Source organism: Poecilia mexicana, unplaced genomic scaffold, assembly GCF_051168715.1.
Source record: "Poecilia mexicana isolate PSO_F unplaced genomic scaffold, ASM5116871v1 scaffold_17, whole genome shotgun sequence".
Lineage (NCBI taxonomy): Eukaryota > Metazoa > Chordata > Actinopteri > Cyprinodontiformes > Poeciliidae > Poecilia > Poecilia mexicana.
In genome coordinates, this window is record NW_028263386.1 from 10849699 (window position 1) to 10876940 (window position 27242).

The 27242-nt window shown below is 36.2% G+C and overlaps 1 protein-coding gene across 2 annotated transcripts in view; it reads left to right on the plus strand.

The window, feature by feature from the left end:
• Positions 1-27242, plus strand: part of pde1cb (phosphodiesterase 1C, calmodulin-dependent b) — a 69130-nt gene that overhangs the window by 5092 nt on the left and 36796 nt on the right. Inside the window, exons 1-2 of one of the 2 annotated variants that reach the window (XM_088014481.1) lie at positions 2787-4060; positions 10986-11012. The exons of the other annotated variant lie outside the window; for it this stretch is intronic. Coding sequence (XP_087870607.1) covers positions 3960-4060; positions 10986-11012 — 128 coding nt within the window. The 5' untranslated portion in view covers positions 2787-3959. Of the gene's footprint in view, positions 1-2786; positions 4061-10985; positions 11013-27242 lie in introns of those variants that run through there. 2 annotated transcript variants of the gene reach the window in all.

Below are 27242 nucleotides of genomic sequence, written 5' to 3' on the forward strand. Positions count from 1 at the left end.
GACCAGGGTGATTTACATGTAAAAGGGAAAGATTTAAAAGCATGACATATCCACTTTAAAATCGCAAATACACTATTCTTCTCTGAATATACTTCACACTATCTTTAACATAGAGTTTGCAAAAATGATTTTTCAGGGATTTTAAGAAATTGTTAAAATCTGTTATTGCCTCTAATATTTGTCGTCACTGTGCAATGAGCTGAAAAAAGCTGTCTTAATAGGTGTGTGGGTGGCTTAGGAAGCATTAAGTATAGTCTCTGTTCATCCATTTATTGCAACAAGTAAACCAGGGTCATGGGGTTGCTGCCAATCTCAAAACAGCCTATAGGTGAGAGGTGGGGTCCCTCCCTGACCGACCACTATTCCATCATAGGGCAACAGAGAGACAGAAAGACATCCATCCACACACACTCTGACCTCAGAGTGACTTAAAGAGATAAGTTAACCCAGAAAGCATTCTTTTAGGCTTTTACAGAACCAAGCAAACTAAAACTTGGTTGAAACGATTCCAAATGGTGCCTGCTAATGACTGTAATTTCAAACCGTCCTCCTGCCTCTAAAAGCACATTTTTCTAACATTTAAGTGAAAGGCAGGGAGCAGTTTACTATTTTCTTTTATTCCACTCGTAAAATCTGTTTTTCACATACAGTTTTGAGTTCATTATTTAAGATTATGTTGCTAAGGTTAAAACAGCAGACCACTGGCGTCAGACAAACCCTCTTTTCCTGGTATGAAAGGAAAACTGATCTTAGGATTCAGATTTCCCTTTACCAATCACATTTTGAGGGAAACAGTTTTGCTATTTTTTTCCAAATGGCCACTTACGGGCATGAATGAATTGTTCATATGCACTTTTGTTCGATAATTTCTCAAACACATACATTTTCTGGTCATTTGAAACATAAAATGTCACATTTGGAGCAAAAAGCTACTTCTGCCAGACGGTCTGTGGAAAAGAAGGCGTGTTTCCAAAATTATCCTACTTTTCAAGAGATCAGTCTAATGTTAGAATTTTAATGTTAGGGTGTCATGCGGGCCAGATTTTTATTCTTACTTAATTTATTAGAGTCAGTTGGAAAATTGACTTTTATCAAACAGAAGAGATTTCTTTAACTCTGCCTTTCTTTCTTTACCGACTAATTTATACCATTTTTAGTTTTTTTGCCAAAAATGTAACAGCTCGGTGTCATAAATTCATATACAGATGGTATATTGCATTAGGTGTGTGAGGTGGAAACGTGTGCAGCTTGAAGTCAGATGTTAAGCTGCTGCTATGGTTTTCTTCCCTAAGCAGATATGTCATTTCTGCTCACGACTTGAAATCCCCTCGGGCTGGAATACCTCCACAAAACACAATAAACACTCTGCTATAGAGGGGATACGAAAGGAGAAAGAAACTGAGGGTTGAGAGAAAGCGACGTGGATCAGTGCACCTTTGTGAACATCACTAAGACTCATGGCACTCAGGCAAGCGGCTCCCCTCTGTCCTCTTACAGGACCCATCTCAGCAGATAAAAGGGATCCCTCTTTGAGGTGTCCCTTGGCATTATCCCCGCATCCTACATCAAGTAATTGAAAGACCTGAGAGTAGTGTGGGGCCTCGCAGAGATATGGAAAAGATCAAGGGTGACTAATTAAGTTGTGCTCACATTTACAAGTTTTGTACAAGACGAGTAAAAAAAACAAAAAACATGCTTGTTTATGTGGAAGGTTAGCCTGGTAAAAAGCAGCCCTCTTGTACTACGCTATTTGGGCCTGGGCTCTTGGCTATTGAGAAACGACTGCTTTTCTGAGGGGTGAACTGTGTTGAAGTTTAACATTTTTACATAAACGTGTTGAAGTTTAAAATTTTTACCCAATTGCTAGCATTTGTCTGTGACGTATGTAATGCACCAATTCGACGCTATGAAGTTTACCCGAAATTGCTTGCGCTGTAAATCACCTCCACAGCAAAGAGAAAAACCAATTTGAACAAAGTAGCTGCTGTTAGTGTTAATTCAGTGTGTGAAAGTATGACCAACGCAGACTGAACTCTTCGCTCATTTCCTCCACTGCATAGCTAAAGCTACAGGCAGACTATGATTAAAGCAGCACAGAAAAACAACTTTCTTGTTCAAAACATTTCCTCCTGGTCCAGTAGAAAATCGACTGGAGGGAATCTAAGTGAAGGGGAGAAAGCCCAGACTGTGCTGTATGTGAGAATTTATTTGAGTGAAATTGCACAGGCTGGTGGAAAGTTACTCAGAATAAAGACAGTGGACTTATTGCAAAACAAACAACTCCACTAAATTTTAAACATAAGATCTAGCTGCACATGCTTAATTTTTTGTGATTACCTCTGAACTACAGTGTCAGAATTATACATGCACGATTAAATAAATCCATACAATCCTTATGCATGTTTTTAAGAAAATATATCTCAAATCAAACAAAGGGATGGTAGAAACTTCAACAATATTGGCATCTTAACATGGGTTAAGGTTTTCACACCTGTTGTTTTTGCTTGTAGTTCATAAGAGGTGGTGAGAGGACCAACCAACTGGCTTTAAAAAGCCCAGCTAAGGACAAGTCCTTCAAAATAACTCGCGCTATAAGCACTATGACACAGGAACGGGACTGCTGTTCTGTTCAGTTTGTATATGTTAATGAGAGTCTGTCCCTATCAAATAAACCTAATAAATAAAGATATTTAATTTGATCGTAATATGGAATAAAATATACAAATTGTCTTGTTCTTTACTCTCCCTTTTAGTAAATCAGCTTCCATTGCAAACATGTCATCATGAATACTTGTATTCAAAAAAACAACCTAAATTTAAACTCAGCGCCTTACCTCCCATATCGTCTCACCAAGGGAAATATTTGCATGCATGCTTTTGCAGAAAACACCACCGTGTCTGTGTATTAACAAGAGGAGGAAGAGGGAATTGTATTTGACATGTTCTTATGTTTGTATTTGGGATTGAATATAAGATGGTCCCACATGCACTCAATGGATCAAAGTAATCTCTGTAAAATCAGTGTCACTGCACTGTCTGCATGCTATCTAATCCCCTTTGCCATGGCTTTTAATATATTGTAGAGCAAATGTATTATCTACATTTTAGATGAATAGGAAAAAGATACAGAGCTAAAGATTTGAAGCGATGGCTTGTATCCCTTCAACATTGATCAACTCCTCCAGAGAGGTTTCTCTCTCTTTGCTTCATTATCATTCAAAATCTGGAAAAAAACATGCAATGTCAAAAAAATAAGGTAAAATTCTACATGTTTTTAAGTCTTTTTCCAGAAAACGTGTTTTATTGAGTCAAAGGTCTTGCCCTCTGATTCCTTTGTATCCCAATTCATTTTCCTCTCTCACCCCCTGTGGTTTTCGTCTGGGTGAAGCCGAACATGGGTTCCCGTTATTAGTCTGGCTCCTCCCTCTCTTTGACTCGAGCTGTTTTTCCTCCCTCCCACTTATGAGGAGAGCTCGGCAGTGTGCGTTAATCCCGGATTGCACTGCCCTGCCGTCTGCATCCCGTTGTTGCTGGGAGAGCATGGCACGGCTCCAGGACCCCTGTGCTCACACCAGAGAGAAGTGAACGTAAAACAGAGAGAGGGAGAGAGAGAGAGTTAAAAAAAAAAAGAAAGAAAAAGAGCTGCAGTTGGGCTGTTTTACGACTGTCACAGCTGGTTGAGCGCTGTGCTGCACTCAGAGTTATTGAGTTTTGGCCACATACTCTCTCATACTACAGGAGAGGAAAAGGAGAAGAATGGCAGGCAGTTTGTTGCAGTGCTGGGTGAAAATTTAAAACAAGGGAAGCCTTGGTGACCTTCTGGCTTTCACAACACTTACTGCCTTCTTCTACGCACTGCATCTACATTTTCTCCTCATTTTTTGAAGGGATTTAACTTTTTGTTTTTGTAAATTTTTTTAACTTCATCTCTTGCTGTCTCATCTGGAACTCTGTCTGGCATGGAGTCCCCCACCAAAGAGATCGAGGAGTTTGAAAGTACTGCTCTGAAGTACCTACAGCCGGAACAAATAGAGAAGATTTGGCTCAGGCTCCGTGGACTGTGAGTATATTCAGTTTTTAGTCTTATTTTTATCAATATAAAGTCTGAGAGCAAAAGACCATTTGAGCTAAATTTTGATCATTATTTTTATCATAGCTTGCACTAGTTTTGTATATATTAATAAAGCATGCAGAAATTGTCCGTGTTATTAGAAAATATAAGCTTTAATTGATTTTAATGTTTGATTGCTCGTGAAAACTAACAAAACACTCGTGTTTTATCAGTTGCAAATTTGCACACATTGTTTTTGTTATTAGACAAGAAGGAAAAGAAAGCCCTTGAGAAAGAATAAAAGGTTGATTAAAGTAAATGTGAGCCCTTTTTTAAAAGAAATTGTAGTTATTGGTAAGCACTGTGTCAAGACTACGTCATTGGATATCATGTTTTTTTGTGGCATGGAAATATTTTCTCTACACATGTATGTCAGATGGACGTCCATATAAATACTCCCTAAATGATACAAAAATATGCCTCAGCAGCACCTACCTAGTTTGTGCCTTTATCTTTAGAGCTCCCTTTAGCTTTATTTTTAACTCTAAATTATTTACAATTATATAAACAAAAATCTGCTTTGAGTCTCTGCTTCCCCTTTTTTAAATCAGATGCAAATTTGACAATTCACATGAACTTTGTAGTGTGTTGAATATGCATCTGCAGGAATTGCGCTGAATTTGAGATGAAACCGATACCAAAAATAGATAATTTTACTCTTATTTCAATAACTTCCAAACTGAAGAGTTTTATTACTAGCCCAACATGGTACTTTGCTCACCTATTAGGGAACAATTTTATTTTGAGTTTCCTCCTGTATTCCAGGACTATTAGAACATAATTAATGAGAAGATCAATGACGTAAATATGACAGGAATGAACTTATTTAGACTAAACTAAAAATGGCTTGAGGTCACTTCATCAGAGGAATATCTAACTATTCATCAGCAAAGTAATGAAAATGAAAAGATTGGCACTGCTCATAAGCATCACTGAACCTAAGCCAAAGTAAACATTTGTTATAAGAAATCTTAATCTTCATTGGATATGGCAACGATTTAAAATGCCTCCCTTAAATATATACTACTGAAACTTAACTTGTTGAGACTTTCTACAGTTATTTGTATGTTGAAAGAGATGAAAGAAAACCCTTGTGTCTGTTCCCACTCGCATGTACACCATGCGTCAGTTCCAAATTTTGCTATAAAATGCAAGTATAACATATTTTTCATTGACTCTAATGATTTTGGTCAAATAGAATAGTTTTGTGTCTTCTAAAAGATTCACAACCTTACAGGCACTATTTTAACATTTAGTCCAATCAACCAACCAATCAACACCTTTATGGCCTTTCCCCCTGAGAAGGGAGCCAAGAAGCACTTTTCATGTAACTTAAGTGTGAATTTCCTTATTATCCATTTCTTGTTTCATCATTTTGACTCAGCAGGGGAGAGAGAGGGCATTGTTATGAGGAAGGTTGGCTTGTGAAAGGAAATGGCTAATATTATTATGGGAAATCTGACAGAAATACATTTTTTCTCTTCACCACGTGTGGTGATTATGTTAATATTTAAAAACAAACAGCTGAAGCACTGAGCCCCTTTAAATCAAGACTAAAACCCCACCTGTTTAGAGTTGCCTTTAAAAACAGCTGGGACATTGGTTAATACGTTTGATGTATATTTGATAATGATTATTCTTGATGATTTTGATGTTGGCATTTGACGAAGTGTAATATCTGAAATAATCTGTTGCTTATTTCATAATTGATTTTTGTCTTGTTTTATCATATAAAGCACTTTGAACTGTCTTGCTACAACATGTGCTATACAAACAAATTTGACTTTAGAGAGGGTTGTTTGGGATTTTCACGGCTAACTCCTGTCATTTGACTTGATTGTTGCTCTTATAAGATTTAGTTTTACGGTATTTCATTCGCTCTGTGACTGGTAATAGTTTCTTTCCTCATGTGAAAAGCCCAGGATGTAAGTCCCGCTGTCATCATCATCTGCCACATTAAGTTTTCCTGGATGATTTCATTGTCTCTTCAATTCGGTACCCATCATAACCATCTGTCTTTTTGGGTAATTGATGGCTAGTGAGTCAGATGAAAGCAGTGGGAGCCAATGCTTTTTTTTTATTATTAATTTTTTCTCCCCATCCAATATTAACTGTAGTATTCTTGTTGCTCAAAGGCCTCCTGTTGCATGTCAGAGACAATATTAGCCTTTAATCTCACAAAGAGAGCCAAACCCCACAAATGTTGACACTTCATGCAGCGCATGTTGTGCATAGCAGGGAGAGATGAGCATTATGCATTGTGTTTGAGTGTGGAGATCGGGGAAAGTTTCACTGCCCATGTGATGATGTGAATGATAGAGAGTGGATGTGAGTTTCAGAGTGTATTTGATGGCGTGCTTATGTGCTGCCAGCTTATCCGTGGAGATTTGTTTGGCAGCTGTGTGATTTATGTGTGAGTGTTGCTATCACACCACAATCTCTGGCACAGTCTCTGGCACACCAATCATCTACAGAGAGACAGGTAGAGAATTCACTTCAGAGAGTTTGATCTCAGCTCCACATTCAGTGAAGTCGTCTAAAACCTGACAATGTCTTCTCTGCATGGGATAATACACACACATTGCACAGTTTTCTAAATTTTATTTACACTTAAAAGTCGAATAACTTTCTGTTATTTTCAGTTAATGAAAGAAAAAAGAAATGCAGAGATTACTCTAAATGAAAATCGACCCACACTGCCTGAATTTATTGAGTTATATACAACAATGAATTCTTTGCTTTTACTGTCTAACATGTGACTTAAACACATCAGATGTACATTTATATAGCATAAAATGGCCATAAGTGGTAAGCACAAGGTGTGTTGTGGAAGCTGAATTGAAGTGTACACAGTTCATAGACTAGAATACCCTCAACATTTTTTTTTTTTTTACATATTTAATAGGCATGGGCCGGTATGAAATTATGATTGTATAATAACTGGAGGTAAAGAGACCTTTCTCCTTCAGCCGTCATAAAACTTGCAGAGTTGGTAACTATACAGGGATGTGTGTGTGTGTGTGACACTGCAGCTGCACATGACCGATAGGATTTGACCTCTACTTTGTCTCTGAACAGACATAAAAAAAACACTTGTATTGCAGTAATGTTATGATGGAGACTTTCACTGAATCTAGTATGTAGTTCAAACCTTGAAATGTAAACATGTTGGATAATTACTGCATGGGCAGTTATTTTTGCAATGGCCACAAGTATAACCCCATCTGATGAAATGAGCAGCTTCTCATTTCTCAACCATGTTGAAAGACACATTCTGTGGTCGTGGGAGGGATGTTAGTCTGTTTATGAAAGGCCAATTCATTGGAATGCATCAAGCACACAAAACATCTAAGGATAAAACGGAAACTAACAAAATTGGGTTATAAAACGTCCAACAGATTGTAATAAAACTAGAGGAAAAGCAGGGAACCATCATCTTTAAGGAAGAAATGTGGTTGGAAGAAAATCCTGGATGATTGTTATTGGGGATCACTTTGATGAAATCAAATTGTTTTCTTATACCTGGTTAGTAATAGCTGCATTGTTGGGTCTGGTGTCATCACCATTACCATCTCATCTTTCTCTTCATCTATATAATCATCATCATCAGATAGTGAAGGACTGAAGTTTTCTGGTACACCACTGTGTTGACTTCAGACTTGGAAAAACACAGTGGACCAACACCAGATCATCATTTACATTAACAGATTGTGAAACTTTGATTGTTTTTAATCATTCAGTAAGATCCCTGATAGATTCAATTCAATTTTTTCTTAATGGAAGCATAAAACGTATAATTAATCTCTATCCACAATTATGTGTAGCTCTGGTAAAGATGTGAAAAAGTCTTAAATATTGAGAATCTATTAGTTTAGCATTTTAAATAAAATCCTGCTGTATTATTGCCACACTTAAAACTATGTTAATAAATTAACCTTTGGAATTTTCCAAACATTTGTTTAATAACTTAAATAAATGTTTCACATAGTTGTGCTTCAAAATGGAAAAGACAAGAGAAATTGCCATTCAAATAAGGGAGACATTTGTTGATCTTTATTAATAAATTAATGGTACTTAGATAGAGGCTACTCACCTAAACTTGATCATATCTACAAAAACAGCAATAATATTAAATGTTTGCAACAAGCTCAGATGTAACAAGCAGGGTTGGACAAGGACTCAATGTACAACAAAAAGAGGCAACCCCCCCACACCTCTTTACCAAAAGGTTCAATAATTTCTCAATGTAGGCATTTCATTTAACTTTAGAATATGTTCACTGTGTTTTATTATTTTGGTTAAAACAAAATAGCTGAACAAAAAAACACCATGAACAGCAGTCTTTCACAGAGTCCATCCTATGAAGGGATTTAGTCATAAACTTAAATCATTTATTACAGTGTTTTATGGAATTACCTGACCAATCTTACCCAATGTCCTTACTATGCTAAGACTTTGGGATACAAGCTGATGAAAGCCCCTCTTAATGACCCACAGAGGAAGCTTAGTAAAAGGGGTGACAGGTTAAATATTAATGTTGCAGTTTCCCTTCTAGATTCATATCCTTCTCATTCATATCTCAGCATAAAACTCCTTCTCCTCTCGCTTCTAATTTTCTTTGAACAGTCAATGAGACACGCATCTGACTGTGACAATTAATCCGGTGTTAATTTTAATTGCTTGATAGCCCACAGAAGATTGATTTATCTTTCTTTTTCACCACAGGGGAGCTTTTACAATTTCTCTGGGGTAGGATAACCTCCTTAGCTTGCAGTTTCACTCCAAGCGCTAAAAGGTTAAGACAGAAAATGACTGGGAAAGAAATCAAGTTAAGTGCTGTGAATAGTACCTGACTGGAATTTAAATCCATGTCTGCAGTCCTAAGAACAGTGGTTGGTTCAACCAATATATCCCCTCGTACTATTCCCCTCCCAGTTTCCTCTAACCCATCTCTCTTTACTTTATTCTCATGAGCAAATATGTAAGTGTATGCTTGTGAATCATCCAGAGCCATGCTGTTAACATTTTGTGGAGGTGTGGGTGTTTTTAGGCCAATGTTAGGAGAAGTGATATGAGTTTTGGTGTGTTAATATGAGTGTGTGCGTCAGCTAGGTGTCCTGGGCGGCAGGTGTGTGTGGTATACATGTGCTCAGATTTTATTTGCATAGCATTACGCCTCTCTTAATCCACACCTGCTTTACTGATTGCAGGCATTTGCAACCTTTTGGGTGGAAGATATGAATGCACTGCATGCTGAATTTGACAGTGGCCCATTTATAGACGTGGACAAGTTTGCTGGTATGCCTTCACAAAAGATGTAAAAAAAACAAAAAAAAAACAATCTCTGAAAGAACCTTAACTTTGCAAAAATATATCGTCATCTCTCAACAGTCTTTGCTTCAATAATACATTTTGTAGAATATTTCATACAATTAAACAAATGAAGATAGCATGGTCAAAGAGATGGTCAGACTTGTTTGATCCCAACACAGATTCAAAGGTTCTAGTGCCAGATGCAATAGACCAACTCCAAACCAAAGTGTGTTATCGCTTAGCTTCGTAATGGTCAAAAAGAAAAGCTGACCGCATGCATCACTCCCTGTTGGTGCAGTAACAATAAAAACCTGTTAGATTAAATTGTTAGGGACCAAGCTTTCAGATCTATGCTGCTATATTTAAATTGAACAAGAAGGTATTATAGTCTCGTTGAAAGCAAGGGGAGGGGCATATAGCATTGATAATAAGTCCCCAAGAAAGATAAATTAGCTAGTGTGCTTAATGGTAAATATCACAACTCTGACCAGAAAGAGAAAGTTTGTGGTAAAAGTTTCTACACTTCCTTTTTTTTATTTCCTGTTATTGGAGCACCATTTATTGACATTAGGGAAAGTTTTACTAAGATCAATTTTAACATGAAAAAACACTGGTAAGTTTAAAATTTGATAAAAAGTTAATTCCACTCAAAAATTTTTAGTTTATTTAAAAGCTTCATTTTTCCTCCTGTAATAATAGAACGAATGTGGCAATATGTTTTATATCATGGATATAAATATTATCCCAGCATCTTGTCAACATGCGATTTGGTGAATTCACTTTTACCATTGACCCCATGGTTCCATTTGGTGTTGCATCCACATCCTGGAAGGTTGGCTGCCGTCTTAAGAACATTGATTTTTTTTTTTTAACAATATTGTCAACTATGGTCTCAGGACTATTATCTGACTGGAAACGGTTTTGTAAAAACTACTCTTAACTAGAAAATAGTTCTACATTCTTATTCCCTTGCTCCTCAAAAGGCCCTTGCCCTCGCTGTCTCTGGTTCATGTCCATTCTGGTCCACAGAACAATGCCAAGCTATTCGTCAGCATGTTTGTTTCTTTTAATTAGGTCCTAGAGCACCTGAGATGAAGCATATATCTAACAAATGAACACCTTAATTGTAAAGTTTGTTTCGTGCATTTTTAAAATGTGTTCAATAAAGATATACCATTTTACTACAATTATGGTATCCAGTAAATGATCTGCAAGCCTGATCCCCCATTTGCCTTTGTGTTGATGTTTGATTATAGAAAAGATAAGTTTATTGCATTTACTCTGATGTTTATGCTGAAGATTATTTCACATTAAGAATTTTTTGCTGCTTTTTTCACATGTGAGAAAGCCAAACTTTTAGTGATACACTCACATGAGTTTGGAAGATAGTACAAAAATAATACACCAGGCAGCACTACTTACTTTGACCTTAGTATGCCCCTTTCTCTTAAATCTTTTGCATGTTTTAAAAATAAATCAGTTGATGTTGAGCGGTTTGCATGTTTCCGATCTTTGTTTTGTCTGATGCTTCACTTTTTCCCCTATTTGTTTTCTTTGGCAGGCGCAAATACAAGAAGACGTCCCAGAGGTAAGGTTTGCAACTGGGATTCTGCGTTCTCCCCCTTCGCCTCCTTCCCGCTCAGATTTCTTCTTCCTGCTCATCGTCTTGGCCCAATTTTTTTCCTTTTTTTCCCTCGGTCTTTCACAATATATCTTTCCTCTTCCCACTTGCATCACCAGGTTTCATGAACCTACTACCATCATATTGCCTTCTTTATTCATTAATTATAGTTTCATTTCCTGTTTGAGCACTTTTTAGCCATCTTACATAAGTGTAGCTTAATAAAAGTGTTTATTGTTATTGCTTTAGTTATTATTCTTGCCTCCATTCGTCCGCGAACATTCCCAGAGATGCTCAGCTGCTGACAGAGTAAAACCTTGTCATGTGAATAAACTGACAACTACTCTTTCATTCACTCTCTGAGTGTTTCATTTTGATGGGTCAGCTTGCTGTTATTGCCAGATAACTAGCTCCTTAATGGACAGAAATTATGGTGACATGCTTTACTGTATAAACAACACGCAGCACTTGAAAGGTTGATGAATGACATGTGAAGATGTTATCTTCCTCATTGTGAAACTTTCATTTGTTGTGTTCAGTTGGAGATACTCTGGGGAAATCAAGCTTCCATTAAAGTGGAAAATGATTTAATTACTAGGATGAAGGTAGAAATTAATTAATGACAAAGGATAAAGGAATAATCTAGATTTAAGCATTGCTTGAGGTTCTTTTATTTATTGAAAAGTCTTTGCAGATCTTTTGTAACCTGTCATTTTAATGGATAAAATACATACCAACACTATAAAACTTTCATATTGACACAAACATTGTTCAAGTCCATGAATAAGCAATGACTGATAAACCAAACACTGATATGTTGTGTTTTGCAAGAGTATACTTAATTATACTTACTTACACTTAAACTTCATTTGTAGCTCATAAGTGCTGCCATTCTCAAAACTTTCCCTGTATGCTACTGGGGTTTTATGTTATAGATCAAGACAAACTAGTGCAAAGTTGTGGCATAAATATCTGGATTTGTATTCAAACCCTTTTACTCTCATTTTCCTAAATGCTATCCAGTGCAACTAATAGCTTTTAGAAACACAGCTGTACTTTAGATAATACATTGACGTGTTCGAGATCTTACGAGAATTAAAAGCACTACAAAGACCAAGCAACAAAGAAGACAGGACAGACATAAAATCATTTGAGTTTAAAGCTGCCTTAGATTATGCAACAGCATGCTAACCCTCAAAAATCTCATACAGCACTTCAATGTCAAGTTATAATTGATGATGAATTATAACCTGAACATTAACGTAATCATCTTGAACATATCCATTTTACTGTGAAACTGGATAATTGCTGAATCATGTGGTGAGAATTCTCTTATAGCGATGACTAGCAAGTTGGTAATAGTCCATGGGAAGATAGATGGAGTTGGGCGATCTTTGGATGAAAACTCATTAGAGACTTCAAAAGACAGTGTGAAAATGAATGAATCAATCAATCAAATTTTATTTGTATAGCACATTTCAGCAGGAAGACATTTCATAGTGCTTTACATAGTTAAAATAAAAACAGCATGTGAGAAAGAGAAACGGATGTAAAAAACATAATTAAAACGTAAACAGTGAAAAAGATTAAAACATCAAAATCACCGAAACAGTGAGAAAGAGAGACACATACAGCTTAAGATGAAATGAAGTAATCAAAACTTGATCAAGTTCAGACTCTTGAAGTCGACTGTATGCACTTAATTTTATTTGGGGATATTTCATAAGAGTCCTGTCCTTTTTTAGGACTGCAATAACACCCAAAGGAAAATTGAAACTAATCCATAAAACAGAGCTCAGCTCAAAACCTATGTCAAGGAAGGATGTCTCTAATATGGTTTCATGATATTTTTCATGCAAACCGTGGGATTGCCACACAGTCGGAGTAATTGAACTGAACCCTCCTCTTCCTACTTATTGAAACAGTGTGAGTTTTTCCAGAGCACTACAGAAGCAGCTGTTGGGAACCCGTTTACTCTTCCTGTCTCCGTCTCTCTGTGTCTCTCGCTCTCTTTTGTGGGCGGGGGAGCTCCTTCTGCGGAGGAGCTGGGTGATTGGCAGCTCCATATGTGTCTGTGTAATTACGGCTAGGCTAATTGGCAGAGAGGAACACTGGGACATTGTCATTACTGACACACCAGGACAGCCCCTCGCACTTGGAGATGGAGATGGGCCTTTTCACAGAGGGAGGCATGCAGCAATGGGAGAAGACTGTTTCTGTGGGGGTGTCCTTGTGTATGTGCACAGAAGGGGTTACAAGGGATGGAAAAACCAAAAGCATCTGCTTTAGGTTGTTTGACCTACTCTGTTGTCAAAAAGCCAAAATATGAATTACATGTAGAGTTCCATGTTTTCTGCTGTACTGCTGTCTCTAATATAAAGCTGGTTTTAAACAGGTTTTTAATTCTGAATCACATGCTTTTGTTGGTTCTTCTGCTTCACTCCGCCCCCAGAAATTGACAGATTTTTAAGTCCCACCTCACTTAGTTACTGTTGCTAGAGCAAGACTTAACGTATATGCAGCTGGCAGTGACAGCAAAGACAGATGGTGATTTAGACATCATTAGAAATGTTTAAACAAGTAATCAGCCGAAGGTGGAAAGCAGGTTGAATGTTTTCATGTAAAGTTATTTGCTGAGGTATTCATACCACATAAACTTTTTCACAGTCCGTCACATTGCAACCATCACAACTTTATGTGACGCCTGATCTTCTGCAAGGTTTTTTCTTTTAAGAAAAAACAGTTAAATCTAATTTCTTTTCCTCCTCTTCTCCTCTTTACTTCACATTCCTTGGTAACATCTGCTAATTTCTTTGATTTAGGAAATTTACTTCTTTATCCCAGCAGCTATCAGATATATTTTTACGGCAACTGCAAGAATAAACATAAGTAGCACTGTCAGCGAAAAATAAAAGACAAATCACAGCTTGGAAGAGAAGAAGAATAGGATAAACGAGGGTTGGAAACTGTGCAACAAAAATCAACTATGGGAATCTTGTAATGTTGACTCATTTTTGTCTTAAAACTCTCTATCCTGGATAAATCTGTCATGTCATGAATTCTGCTATGATTGTGTGGTGACATTATCAAGCATCAATAAGTTTAGTGTGAACTCATTACACTGAATTGTAAAAGCTGAATAAGACGAGCTTGTAGCCTTTTTGTGAAACTGCAGTGACTTTTTTGTGGACTATAAATGTGAGATTGGGAATAATCCTGTAACCTACTGATGCAATTTTGCTTTTGAATACAACACATGCAATCAGTAGTTGACAAAACTGATAGTACCAAAGCAATCCCATTGTTAAAACGGAAATACTGGAGAATTGTAAGGAAATAATGCACTGGAGCAAATAAAGATCAAGAGCTGTGGAGCGAAAGACAGACACTGTCAAACCTAGAGTCACAAGAGACAATTCAGCTCTTTAGTTAATGCCAGTAATTGGGTAGGAAACCCAGTCATTGGCTTCTATTCAAGAACATCCAATTAAATGCCATTAACCCGAGCCTTTCGGTGCTTTTTCCTGTGGTTCAGAGTCATTGGTCAGGAACCAGCTATTGAGCACTCTGCTGAAGATGATTCATTCGGGGATTGCTTTCATTGGCTTTATGTTTGGATTAGTGGCTGCAACAAATACAATTATTTCTCAAAAAGTAAACCAGTAATTCCAAAGAGGCAATAACAATGATGGTGTTGTTCAGATAATGAATCATAAATAAAGGTTGACCGATGACACGTGAAACAGATCTCATTGACTCATGTTTCAAAGATACGTCATGTTAACCAGAATTAAGGCGGGGGTAGTAGTTGAGAGATTTGTTTTTCATAAAATCAAACTATTGTCTGGCATTGTTAGTTTATTCACTAAACTCAACTGAAAGCTATTGGTCTCATGTTCAGATATTACCAGCAATGAATTTACTCAAGAATGTTTCATCAAAAATGTTTTCATCTCTCAGGATGATCATTCTTTTTCTCCTCACTCCTGTCACCCAATCCTGTTCTTCCCAATTACCTGAGTGGTAATTACCTGACTCTAGCAATATCCAAGCTTGGGCTAATTACATTCTTCTCTACCAATCTTGTTTCTTCTTCCTCTCTTTATCCCCCACTGTGCTTCTCCACATCAGGTGCTCATTTTTTCTCTCAGGTAACCACCAGAGTTAGTTCAGTTTGCACCCCATCACAGTTTTTTAATCATTGCAGATCTTCAAAGGCACCTTTCTTTTTAAAAAAATGTCAGTGCATACAAGATGTTGGCCTTTTGATGTACAAATGTTACCTCGAAAAAAAGCCCAAGCTCCTTTTCTTGTTCCATAATCCTTTCTAAGCTGAACACTGTTGCATTATTTCTATTTTAGAAGCAACTGATGTCAGGAAAAGTAGTCAATGCTTCATACTGACAGTAAATACATTTCTGTAAACTTTTTGTTTATTTTGATTCATAAAAGATTATTCAGCAGGATACTATTACAGAATAAATAGATACCGGTAATAAAAAAATACCACTATGGAGAAGTAAAAGTAATTTTTTTTATACACCAGTGTTATACACTAGTGTTGTGCATACAAACATCTCAGTTTTATTTGGTTTCACCAAGTCTCTTCAAAGTGTCTTCATCATTATTTCAGATCTGATCAAATTGAACCTCTTTGTACCGTGGATGATGTCTAGAAACCTGGATTATACAAACGGTTATATGTTTTTATTTTTATGTGTTAATGTATGTATAATATGATCCATCTTATTTAGTGAATTTAAAAGTTTGGAAAGCATTAGACATAATCTATACATGAAGCTGTGACACAGGTTGGCGTCAATCACAGGTCCCAGTTAATGTCCCACGAAGAGGTGACACAAAGAGATCCAGACTTAAAAGTACTTCTGATGAGTCAATGTTCTGTTCCAAAGGACAGTGCATAAATACTTTCATACTTGAAACACTTTTGTGTGTGTGTGTGTGTGTGTGTGTGTGAAAGTAGCCCTGGATTTCATAAATCAAAGTTTAAGCAATAAGTATGGTGTTTAAACTTCTTCACTAAAAGGGATAAACCTTCACTCAGTCCAGATTATATTCTGAATACTCATTCACAGTCAGATACTGTAGATGCTGTAGAACTTAAATTTGCATTGTTTCTTTATTTGTTTGTTTTTAGCAGGGAGTATTGATTTTTCAAATTCATACCACATTTTAATTTTTACATTTTTGATCCAGTAATATAGTTTGAGGTTGTTTAAAAACTTCACAGTTCTATCAGATATAGTCATATTACTCTGGACAGTGTAAACAAACATTGCTAATTTAATTATTTTTAAAAAAGTAATTAATTGAAGAAAATTGACATTCTGAGCTTAAATGTCTTTTACAACTGAATTAAGTTCAGCTCGGAAACTCTTAAAGCAACTTATTTTTTCACCTTGTGTAACGCACATGTACATTTCTAAATGTAGATGTTTGAATATTTCATAAAAATGTACAACGTCCTCAACTTTGATGATCAGAATTTTTGTTGAAATTCTGTTGGAATTTTTATTCTGACTCAATATTCCACAGTTGTTAAACAAAGGTAATAAAGACGTCACGTGTTAATGTAAGTGCTGCCTTGTCATTTTACAGTAAAGTGCTTTTACACTGATTATTTTTCCCTGGTTACCTTTCTCTCTAAGACATTGCAGAGCTAAGTGTATTGCTATACTGAAGATGGATTACAAATCTTAAATGATATCCTTTTATTCTGAGTTGAGTCTATAGCAAAGATGAGCTTATATAAACATCACCCGTTTTCATGGTGCCAGCTCGCCAGGCTTCCCTCTTCATGGTGCCTGCAGCAAATACTATTGTAGATTTATGTCGCAGATTGTCCCGTTTAATCTGGTTGTTTATATCCACACTTCCACTAAGCATCCCACCTCTACCCTTGTCCCTGCTGGCTGTTTATTCAAGTGCGAGACGAGCAGAGATGTGCAGCTATTTGCTAGTGTCTGCATATTTTTAGGAAGGGTGAAAAAGGGTTACTATGTGGTAATATGAATAGGGACCATGTGCTTTCACCAGCGTTTTGTTTGCCGAATGTGTGTACTCATGTGTGATGCCCTGCAGTTATTTGCTGTCAACCCCCCTCCACCCATTCAGCAACAACCTTATTTATATCCAACTAGCCCAATAATTTTGAACCTTGTAGAAGTTATAAACCTGATATATAGTATGTTTGAATAGCTGATGCAGTGTTCAAAGTTATATCTTGAAAATTGTGTCTTCATGGAAAAGCAAAAAGATAAACAATAAATAAAAAATAATAATTCACGACATTGATTTCTGCCTGCTTTGAGGGAACTTTTCATTACCAAATATTTATGGTTACATTACATTTAATTATTCAGGACACACTTGCAGACAAATAAGAAAGTTCAGCAAATAATTGAGCTAGATGTCTGCTCTATGCAGACAATAAATGGTAAAAGATCAGACATTGTATAATAACACATATTGTCATGTTTTTATGCGACTGTTGCATCATAAATATACATCATACCTGGTAAAATTTTTATGAAACATGAATTAGTTTTCCATTAGTGAGTTTGCGCGTGAATAAACATACCAGTGTCTTCTGTGATGCTATCCGTAGAGCAGGAAATCCTTCCAGTAAAGCACTTAGAAATCTGCTTTGTGTCAATTTTTTTCAATGCACTCCTGGACATGCTTGACTAAACATCCTCTCCAGAAAATAAACTGAGTCCAGTAGGTCACTGTTATACAATCACATTCTTGCAGACTGAGACCTAATAGCTTGAACACATAGTTTACTTCAGATAAATCTTACATATGTTGACTTTCTAAGATAGTTTCAATTTAGTCAAAGACTAGAGATGCAATCAAATAATTCATTGCTGGGTTAAAGAGAAAACATGACATATTGATACTCTCACAAACAAACTCAGGGTGATATAATCTTACTTTTAGGTTTTATTATAAGTACCCTGATGAGGTATAACATTATGGCCATGGTGTTGGTTTTTCTATAGGTGCTAAGAGCCCAAGTATTCAAGAGATAAACTCCTCTTAACATCTTCTCTAGAAAATAAATGCAGTGGTATCTGGAATCAAGATATTAGTAGTAAGGTTTCCTGGTAAAGGATTGTCTGCACAACATCACAAAGCCTCTGTAGGCTTGCTGGCTTTTCATAGTTCAGCCTGGTATTATCTGTTCCATGACACACAAGTGCCGGGTCATCCAGGGTATTTAAATAAACATGAGTCTTCAAACAACAGCAAGGTTGCTTTTTGTCCAGTTCTGATCGTCTGATTTACCAATTGTTTGGATTTTTTGGTGTTGGACAGGGATCACCTTGAGTACTCAGATGGATCTAGAATAACTCTGTAAACTATAATGTACATTATATTCCCTCAGAACCATTATTTTTTAGCTACAGTTCCTGTTGGATTCGCTCATACAGGCCAGCCTTAACTACCCATAAGCCTTGGCTGCACATGACTAAGTTGGCAGGTTAACACTTTTTCTTCTTTGGACCACTTTTCATCACTCAAGATTAGAAACTCATGAGTTGCAGTTTTGGAAGTTCTTTGCCCATTTTCCTGCTTGTAACATTTCAACTTTCTTACAAAATATCTACTATATCCAAGGTGCCATCAATCACTTCACATAATGTTATGATTAGTCGGTGTAAACTGATGTTCTTTAAAGTGAACTAAAAGACGTGTGGGTGAGTTTGCATTTTTGGGTAGGCGGTAAATAACCAAGATAACCACGGCATACATGTGTACGACATGAGTACATCACTAGAGCAGCTGTTATTAGATGCAGTTGTTGAATGAAATCTAGATGCAGTGGTTATTGTATGTATCTGTGAAATCTGGTAAATCCTGAAGAAAGAGGAAAAATTACATTTGCTATTTAAATCTTGTCCAGCTCTTCTTATGATGGCAATTCTGGTGGGGTTTGGTATTATTTTTTCTCATTGGCAGCATTTTGTTTGAGATGAAAATAGCAGTGAGTGCAGCTAAATTAACATTGGTCTCTTTTACATGACACCTAAGGCCAAGATTTATATGCCTTTCACCTTGCCAATGTTTCTCGCTGTCTGACATGAAAGGTTAGAATAAATCTACTGTTTTTCACAGATCCAAGCCTTCAAGCAAGGTAATCACAGCCCCCTACTGGCTGAGTGATGTTGGAGTTGACTTCCTGGCTTGAGAATGTCTTGTAGTGATTACAAACAGTTTGTGGGATCAGAGGCTGCAGGATTCTAGGCAAAAATGAACCGTGACTGTTTATTATTATGTGTTTCAATGTTGCCAGATCCAACTATTTTAATAGGACGATGTTGCTGAGATGCAAGTTGTGAATTTTGTTTTTTCCCAGTAGCTGGATAGACGAGACTACTCATCTTGGGTTTGTCTATGTTTGGAATGACTCCACAGCGGAATGACTTTAACACACATTGAGGAAGTATTTGCACTTTAGTTAGTTTTGTTTATTCATTCTCAGTGCACTTCAGTCCTAGACTTGTAACCACTTCACAACTTGGAGGTTTTCCTAAAATCACTCAGCAAAAATGTCTTCCTATTTACATACCTTGGAAGGGTCGCACTGAAGTGCACAGAGACAGAGCACATCAATGGACTTAGGATGTTAGACACAGTTAATTTGTTCTACCTTGTAGCATGTCCAGCATTAGTTTTCTGCATAAGTGCTGCTGAGTTCCTCTCTATGCCTATTTTTGGTCACAAGAGGAGTTCTGAAAACTAACATGTGTGGAGGATATCACCAGCTTGATCTGTGATTTATAAACAGCCAGCAAGAGCTCAGCAAGAACATTGTTTTTGTGGGTGGACTGCTTTGTGAAAGTTGTCACTAAAGAGATTTTAAGGTTTCAGTGATTCAGCACAGTTGAATTCAGTCAGATCATGTTGATCAAGTTTTTCTGAAGAAGCACCTTATTATATGTTATGGCATGTCATACAGTGAATTGCTGACAAGTTTGTAATTTAATGAAGTGGTTCTACCAATATATTTTGGTTATTTTAGTCTTTACATGAATACTTGTTGCTATTTAGTTGTAAAGCAGGATTCCTATTGAAATTGGACTGTCTGACCATAATTTATTGAATCACATTAAAACATATTATTTTGAGGAATAACATTGATTTGCATTTAATTACTGTTGGTGTAAATCAAATTGGATTCAATCACTTTTTATTTAAAAAATATTTTTGCTACACTTTACCCTGCCTGTTAGAGCATTTATTTTATTAGTGGTCCATATAAATGGTTAAAAAGCAACACCACAGAATGATGTAAGCAGATGCTAGAAAAACTGTTTATTGATAAGTTTATCACAGCATGTGCTTCATTAGCAAAGGCTCTCATTATAATGGCTGCGTCTAGCTGAGACCTCCTTTCCCAGTTCAGCAATCTCAGATAAATGAGTGACGCTCAGGGAAACGAAAATAAGAAAAGGAATGAGGAAGAAGAAGAGTCTCCTAGGAGCTTAACAATCCTCTCCTCTCTTCTTGTTCCTGCTGAACATAATGAAGCGTAATTGAGTCGAATGGAATACTAATTTTGGTTACCATGGTGTTTGATGGAGACATGCTGTTTCAAGAAGACTTAAAGGGATAGGTTGACTTTTGCCGAGTTTTGTTTGACGTTATTTTCAAATGTCAAACTCATAATAAAAAATATTGGTTGTTATGTATTCACCATATCAGCTATTAAATATTTGAAGAGTGATTTTCAAATTGCTATTCACTTAAATTGCCTTTTATTGATGTTTCTTTTTTTTATTTGGTTGTTTATATGTACCAAATAAATTGATGGCAGGGGCACAATTGAAAAGCATCATGTTTTTAATTACAGTAACACTTAAATAGGACCATGTTTTAAAAGGCAAAGTTTGAAGGACAAGAAAAAAAAAATAAAAAAAATAATGGAAAGTTTCCATCTGGGAATATACACATAAGAATTCAACTGTCACTTAAAGAACATGGGGTAGTGGTAACTAGTTTCCACAGGAACATATATATTAAAGTTTGCCTGCCAAGCTTGAGCACAACTCAATAACCAATCAACAACCATTCACTTCATTTCCATCACAGCCCATCCCACTGACTGAACATGTGCTTCTGTACAGACTGCTGTTGATTGCCTTCAGGTAAGAACAAGATAAGACACTGAGTATGTAATGAAGTAATCAAGAGACCACACATTTAGGCCATTAGATATTATTTGACAGGAATTTGGATATGAATTGAACTTGTCTTCCAAAGTACCTTAAGATGGCATTTTTCAGTTGGCTCTTGAAGTAATTTTGGTGGGTTGGTTGCTCCTTGTGATGTTCACCAATGTTTCATGTGTCCTCCATTTTTAAGTAATGGCTCTTACTGTGGTTCTTTGGAGCCCCAAATGCTTTCTAAACCTTAACTAACTGATAAGTGTGTTTGTTTATGGTCTCATGTTTTTATTTCTGTAGATGTTGTTTTTATTTGTTTTGCCCTACTTCATGTTGTCACACATTACGTTTGAGTGACATTGTAATTTTGCAAGTATAGCAGTAATGTAGCCAAGGTGTGACTAGGAAAATTGAACTCAGGTGTTCAGAGAATGAGGCTAGTCACAGTTAACTCATGATGTGATTAAGGTGATATTAATCAAATGGGTACTAATAGTTGATAATGAATGGAAGAAATTAATAGTGTGTTTGCCAGAGTTACCCTGTCAATTATGTTGTTTCGGTTAGATTAATTTGCATTCAGTCAAACAGTAACACATGAGTATTTGGGCTTTGTTCAGCTAGGATGATGCAGAGTAAATTTAGGCAAAATTATTGATACTTAATAAAATTAATATGACTAATACAAAATCTTACCCACACTAAGATACATACAAGTTAAGTATTGCATGAATTTATTGATCAGAATAAAGCACAATATGTTGAAATAACAGAATGAGTTATAAAATATAAACCTCAGAAATAAAAAGTTTTAGTTGTTTTTTTAATATCTGCTCAACTATATTTTTTAGGCTTCTGATGTTCATAGAAAACATGTTAGTCACTCACACAGGAGAAGACACTCAAACTGAATCTTAAAAGATAGTGCATGTACACCATCTGTTAGTATGGAGCTTTCTATCTTGTTTACTTGTTGTTAGTGCCTACTCTATGCACTTTGTACAGAGACAACAGGTGCTTGGATTCCTAAAGTAGATTATTTCTGGTAGCAAGGCAGCGTAATGTGAAGCCTCTCATATATACTGCAATCTGCAATAATAGTGTGTCACTAAGACTCCAAGGTATCAAAAAGATACTAAAAGGTTTGGAAAATAAGTGTTGCCAGAAATAAGTGGAGGACTGTAAAAGTTTCACTTTATATAAAAAACAAAATGTTGATAAACTTTGTTTTCTTATTTCTCATATTTTGTTTTTGTCCAAAAACATGTATAGACATTCATCATGTCACTATTATATCTAATTTGCTGAAGAGTACTTTCATGGCAGTTGGGTGTGTGGATTCTTTTTGTTGAAGCCAAGTTCTGCTTTGATCCTATCTGCAGCATCAGCAGAAACACAGATTCATTAGGTCTCACTGCTTCTTCCCAGTTTGTAATAAATTGCTTGCTGAGTCAGAGAGACTGAGCTGGTAGAAGTCCAAAAACATTTTTTATGTGCTTGTTACTGAAGAAAACAAAAAAACAAAAAAAAAAAAAAACATAAAGGTAATCAGGAAATACCGATTTGTGTTCCTAGAACTTGTTTATTGTCACTCAGAGTTGAAGGGAGAGAGAATAAAAGTTTCACTATAAGTTGTTGTATTGTTTGTTTGTATATATTTTTGTGCATGACTTTGGTGTACTGCTATATTGTATTTTAAATGCCCTAGAAATGAAGTACTATGGTATAAACCACACATAAAATTTAAATCAATCAATCAAATTTAAGTAAGAATGATGGAAAGTAATATTTATATTGGAAAGAGAAAAAAAAACTTCTTATAATCTTCAATGTTAATCCAATAATGTGTTTGACCAACTTTTAAATTTTTAAAAAGTCCAATATGTACCTCAGTATTAAATTGTCAGAAAATCCTACAGTTCATCCTTGTTGCATTATCCCACTTTGGTAATCATATGACTGTATGACATCGATTGGTGTAAAATGCTACAATGCCCATTTTTAAAATGCTGTTCAGCTCAAATAAAATATGCAGTAACAAGGCCTTTCCATCCCAGGCCATTGTGTGAAGAAGCGCATCACCAAGCAAAGTGCATTCTGATGTCCTTGTTTGTTCCCTTGTTGAAGGACAGACCAGTGATGGCCTCATTCACCACAGAGGACCACTTTTCAGGCTTTATTGATCTATTTGTGTAGCTATGTGTTTGCGTGAGTGTGACGAGGAGAATAGGAAGGATAGTGGTGTTGTCATTACCTTTTTCTATTTATTTTCTCCCTTTTCCTTCTCTTTGTTTTAAAATAAATCTAAGTTATCTTTACAAGGCTGACAGTGATATAAATATCCATCCAACAATAACACAACTGTCAGTTCTAGAGTACAATGCTACACTTTTAAGCCAATTTCTAAAGTATAGGTTATATATTTAAATTACTCTCAGTCTTTAAGGACATAAGCTGAATTAAAGATGTTATACTTTGACTGGATGTGTGCACAAGTTAGAGTTCCACAAGCCATGTCCACTATTCCCATTTAAAACTGTTATGCTAGCAAAAACCTTCCCAACCCCTATGTGATGCTGACAAACATTCCTGTCATCCGTTAAAGGACACTGAAAGTCAGTCGCACCATTTGTGCAACATTTTCCATGCTGGAACCCTCTGGGGGTACCAAGAAACAGACAAAACCACTCCAAACTCTGGATGGAGTTACTAACTTTAAATACCTGGGAGTAACATTTTTGGAATACCTGACTTGGAGCAATAACATCTCCTCAGCTGTTGGGAAAGCACAGAAACATCTGTGGTACCTGAGGATGTTGAAGAGCAATTGAATTCCAAAGAAGCTGATGGATTTTTTTTTTATAAGTATGCCATCTGCAACTCCAGTATACTTAGTATGGTTTTCCAACTGTACTAAGCCAGGTCAGCAACCCATCCAACAGGTGGTAACAACAGAAGAGAATGCCATTATGACTAATACCTGTACTTTTACAGTAAGGTCCACAGAAAAACCTCACTGCAAACCCTATAGGTCAGGGTTTGCAAACCCTATAGGTCAGGGTTTGCAAACCCTATAGGTCAGGGTTTGCAGTGGTGGCTAATCAGTGCTGGGCTAAAAATAACATTTGAAACCTTTGTGAAACAAAACTGTTACAGTGTCTTAATCTAATCCTATTATACTCTTAGGCTTTTAGGATGCTTAAATTGTTGCAGATCATGTAGATTGTAGTCAAACGTGAGTATGTCCTATTTTTGACCTGTCAGGTGCCACTTTATTTTAATCACTCAGTAGTTTTTAGGCAAATCAATAAGGAATATTTTTGATTTTCAATGTCTCACAATGTCTCTGGTAGTTGCTCAGTATCTGTTTTTTTTAAATACAATTTTCTGTTCAATATAATAGAAGTAGCTAAACATGGTATAATTAGTTATACATTCACACTGTATTACCATCCAAAAATGAAGTCATATTAAGTCATAAGACATCTATGAAATGAATTGTTGATTGTCGTGAGTTTTCCATTACATGTTGTCTGTATGCTTAATGCAGGAGTGCGATTGTGTGTATTTGTGGCAGACAGAGAAACAAAGTCTTTTTAATCTCCTGACAGCATGACTCATCTCACATGGTATTTCAATGAGCTTTGAAAATCTTGTTTTATTTTATTAGATTATTGTAATTGAATTACTGGCATTTAATGAACTTGTTTTGAACAAGGAAACACTGAATAAACAGATAAAATACACTGGCCAACACCCCAATCTATTTACAAGACTTAGAAGTTTTTCCAAAATTTTCACAGCATTCACATAACAAATAAAAAAAAGTCCCTTTCCACTTGCACAGCATTTTAAATTGTTTAATTGTTCAATCCAATAACACATATTGAGGTGTTTAAGGGAGCTTGTTTCTTCCTGCCTATTGTACTGTACATGTGAAATTGAGTTCAAAAACCTTAGCTGCCAATCCAATGACCAGGCTACTGAGAAAAAAAATGTCAAAAAGACAACGCTTGTAGGTTGTTCCAGGGTGACACATGAAACACTGGTACAGATGTCATTGACGGCCACTCCCACTCAACATGAAGCACTGAAAGGATCTTCTTGTAATGTGATAAAATCTTCCGGGAAAATCATGCAGTGTTGCTGCTACTGCAACAGATGTCTTATTGTTCATTTTTGGCCAACCATGAGCTCTTCAACAGCTGTCTCCATTTGCTCATCCTCCATTTCCCTACTTTGAGTCTGACTAGTGAACTTGTAGCTTGTTTCCCTTACACTATTGGACTGAATTCTTTGTTGGATTTTTCAGACATAATTCTGCTGCAGCAGGAAATCATGCAGTCTGGCATATTCCACAAGATCCAGCAGGAGTTGCTGTTAAGGTTTTACTATGGCTACTATACACATAGTGTGTACTGGGTATTATTGATATTAATATTTCAGTTCCCATTCGTCTCAAGATACTAGCCAATATTTTACTAACTGACAATAAACAAAACACTCAATAAGAGGACAAATTTTGGAAGATAGTATCCGTTTCTTGAAACGATGTGACATGCCAGTGATGGTTACAGAAGAGTGAATTCAAGGTAAAGTCATCGGGGTCGCGGTGTTGCCACACTCTTCTCATTATATCAACATGCACGAAAACGTGAGCACTGTTCCTTTCAGCTAAAAATCACGTTTTGAAAATCTGTGTAAGATTGTCAGGCATTTGTCTTTCTATGTAGTTAAAAAAGGACTTGTTTTTATACTCCCACCCATGATGTTCAAGGTGATAAGCCACTGATGTAAAGTCATAACTGAGCCCATTAAATTCCTAATTATGTAAACCCGCTGTGATGTTTACGTTGCTGCAAGCTCACACATTTAGCCCAAGTTTGTTTGCTTTTGTTTAACCTCGTCTCCCAGGCTACCATTTACTAAAAGCAATTTGCTAATTAATGGTGCAAATCATGGACTGACATTTAAATTAGCCATGTCGCTTTTTTTTCAAAATTCCACGTTGGGGTTATCATTTATGGAAGTTGCATTCATGGAAACTAATTGTGCCCTTTAGTTTCCATGGAAATCAATGTGAAGATCAGTAGTAATAATTATTACTGATAATTATTTAATTTTATTCTACAAGTGGCCATTTGACAAATTTATATAACGAACTCCACTAGTAAAATTTTGTCAGTGCGCATCCTCAAAATTACTGTAGATCTTACCGATCAAAACAAACATGACGTTAAACTGATGCACGTGTAAATAGAGGTTTGCAAATTCTGTTTCTGACATAGTACTTACTGTCAATCATGTAAAGCTGCATGCAAGCAGAATGAAAGCACTTTGTTAAGCTGTTTGTTTTTATTTCCCTCAAGAACAAGTTATTTCGCAGAATTTTCAAATTGCACACAGGGATTAAATGAAATGTAGTTTGGATTTAGAACAGCTCTTCTTTTGTGCCTCTTGAAAACAAACACAAGCTTGCATGCTCTGAACATTTGACAGTTAAATGCTTCCACATGTACAGCTACTGTAGCACAAAACTTTAGTGCACTTTGCAAATTCAATATTAACAGCTTTTGTATTAGCAACTTTGATACGATTTTACTCATGAATGAAGTATAAAATGCTGGGCAGAATTATTGAACCTTTCCATTTTGTTTGGTCCACAGTTTGTCTTTTGTATTTTTGCTGTTAAAAGCAATTGTCAAAATTATATTCAGGTGCTGCCTCTAAATATTTCACCATGTCAGCATTACTGAAAAGGTCTCTAATTTTGTCACCCAAAGTCCAGGATATTCCTGACAATCCAAAATTATTCCGCTTCAGTTGAACTGCATTTAAAGTATAATTGTATCCTTTACCCTGATGTGCTTAGCATGTGCTTCCTCCTTTTCCCTCTCCTCCTTATCATCCTTGTTTAATGCAACAATAGTACTTCTCTACAAAAATGTGACGTATTTTGGATTGGAGGTATAGTCAGACACAATTACAATTTTCTTTAATCACT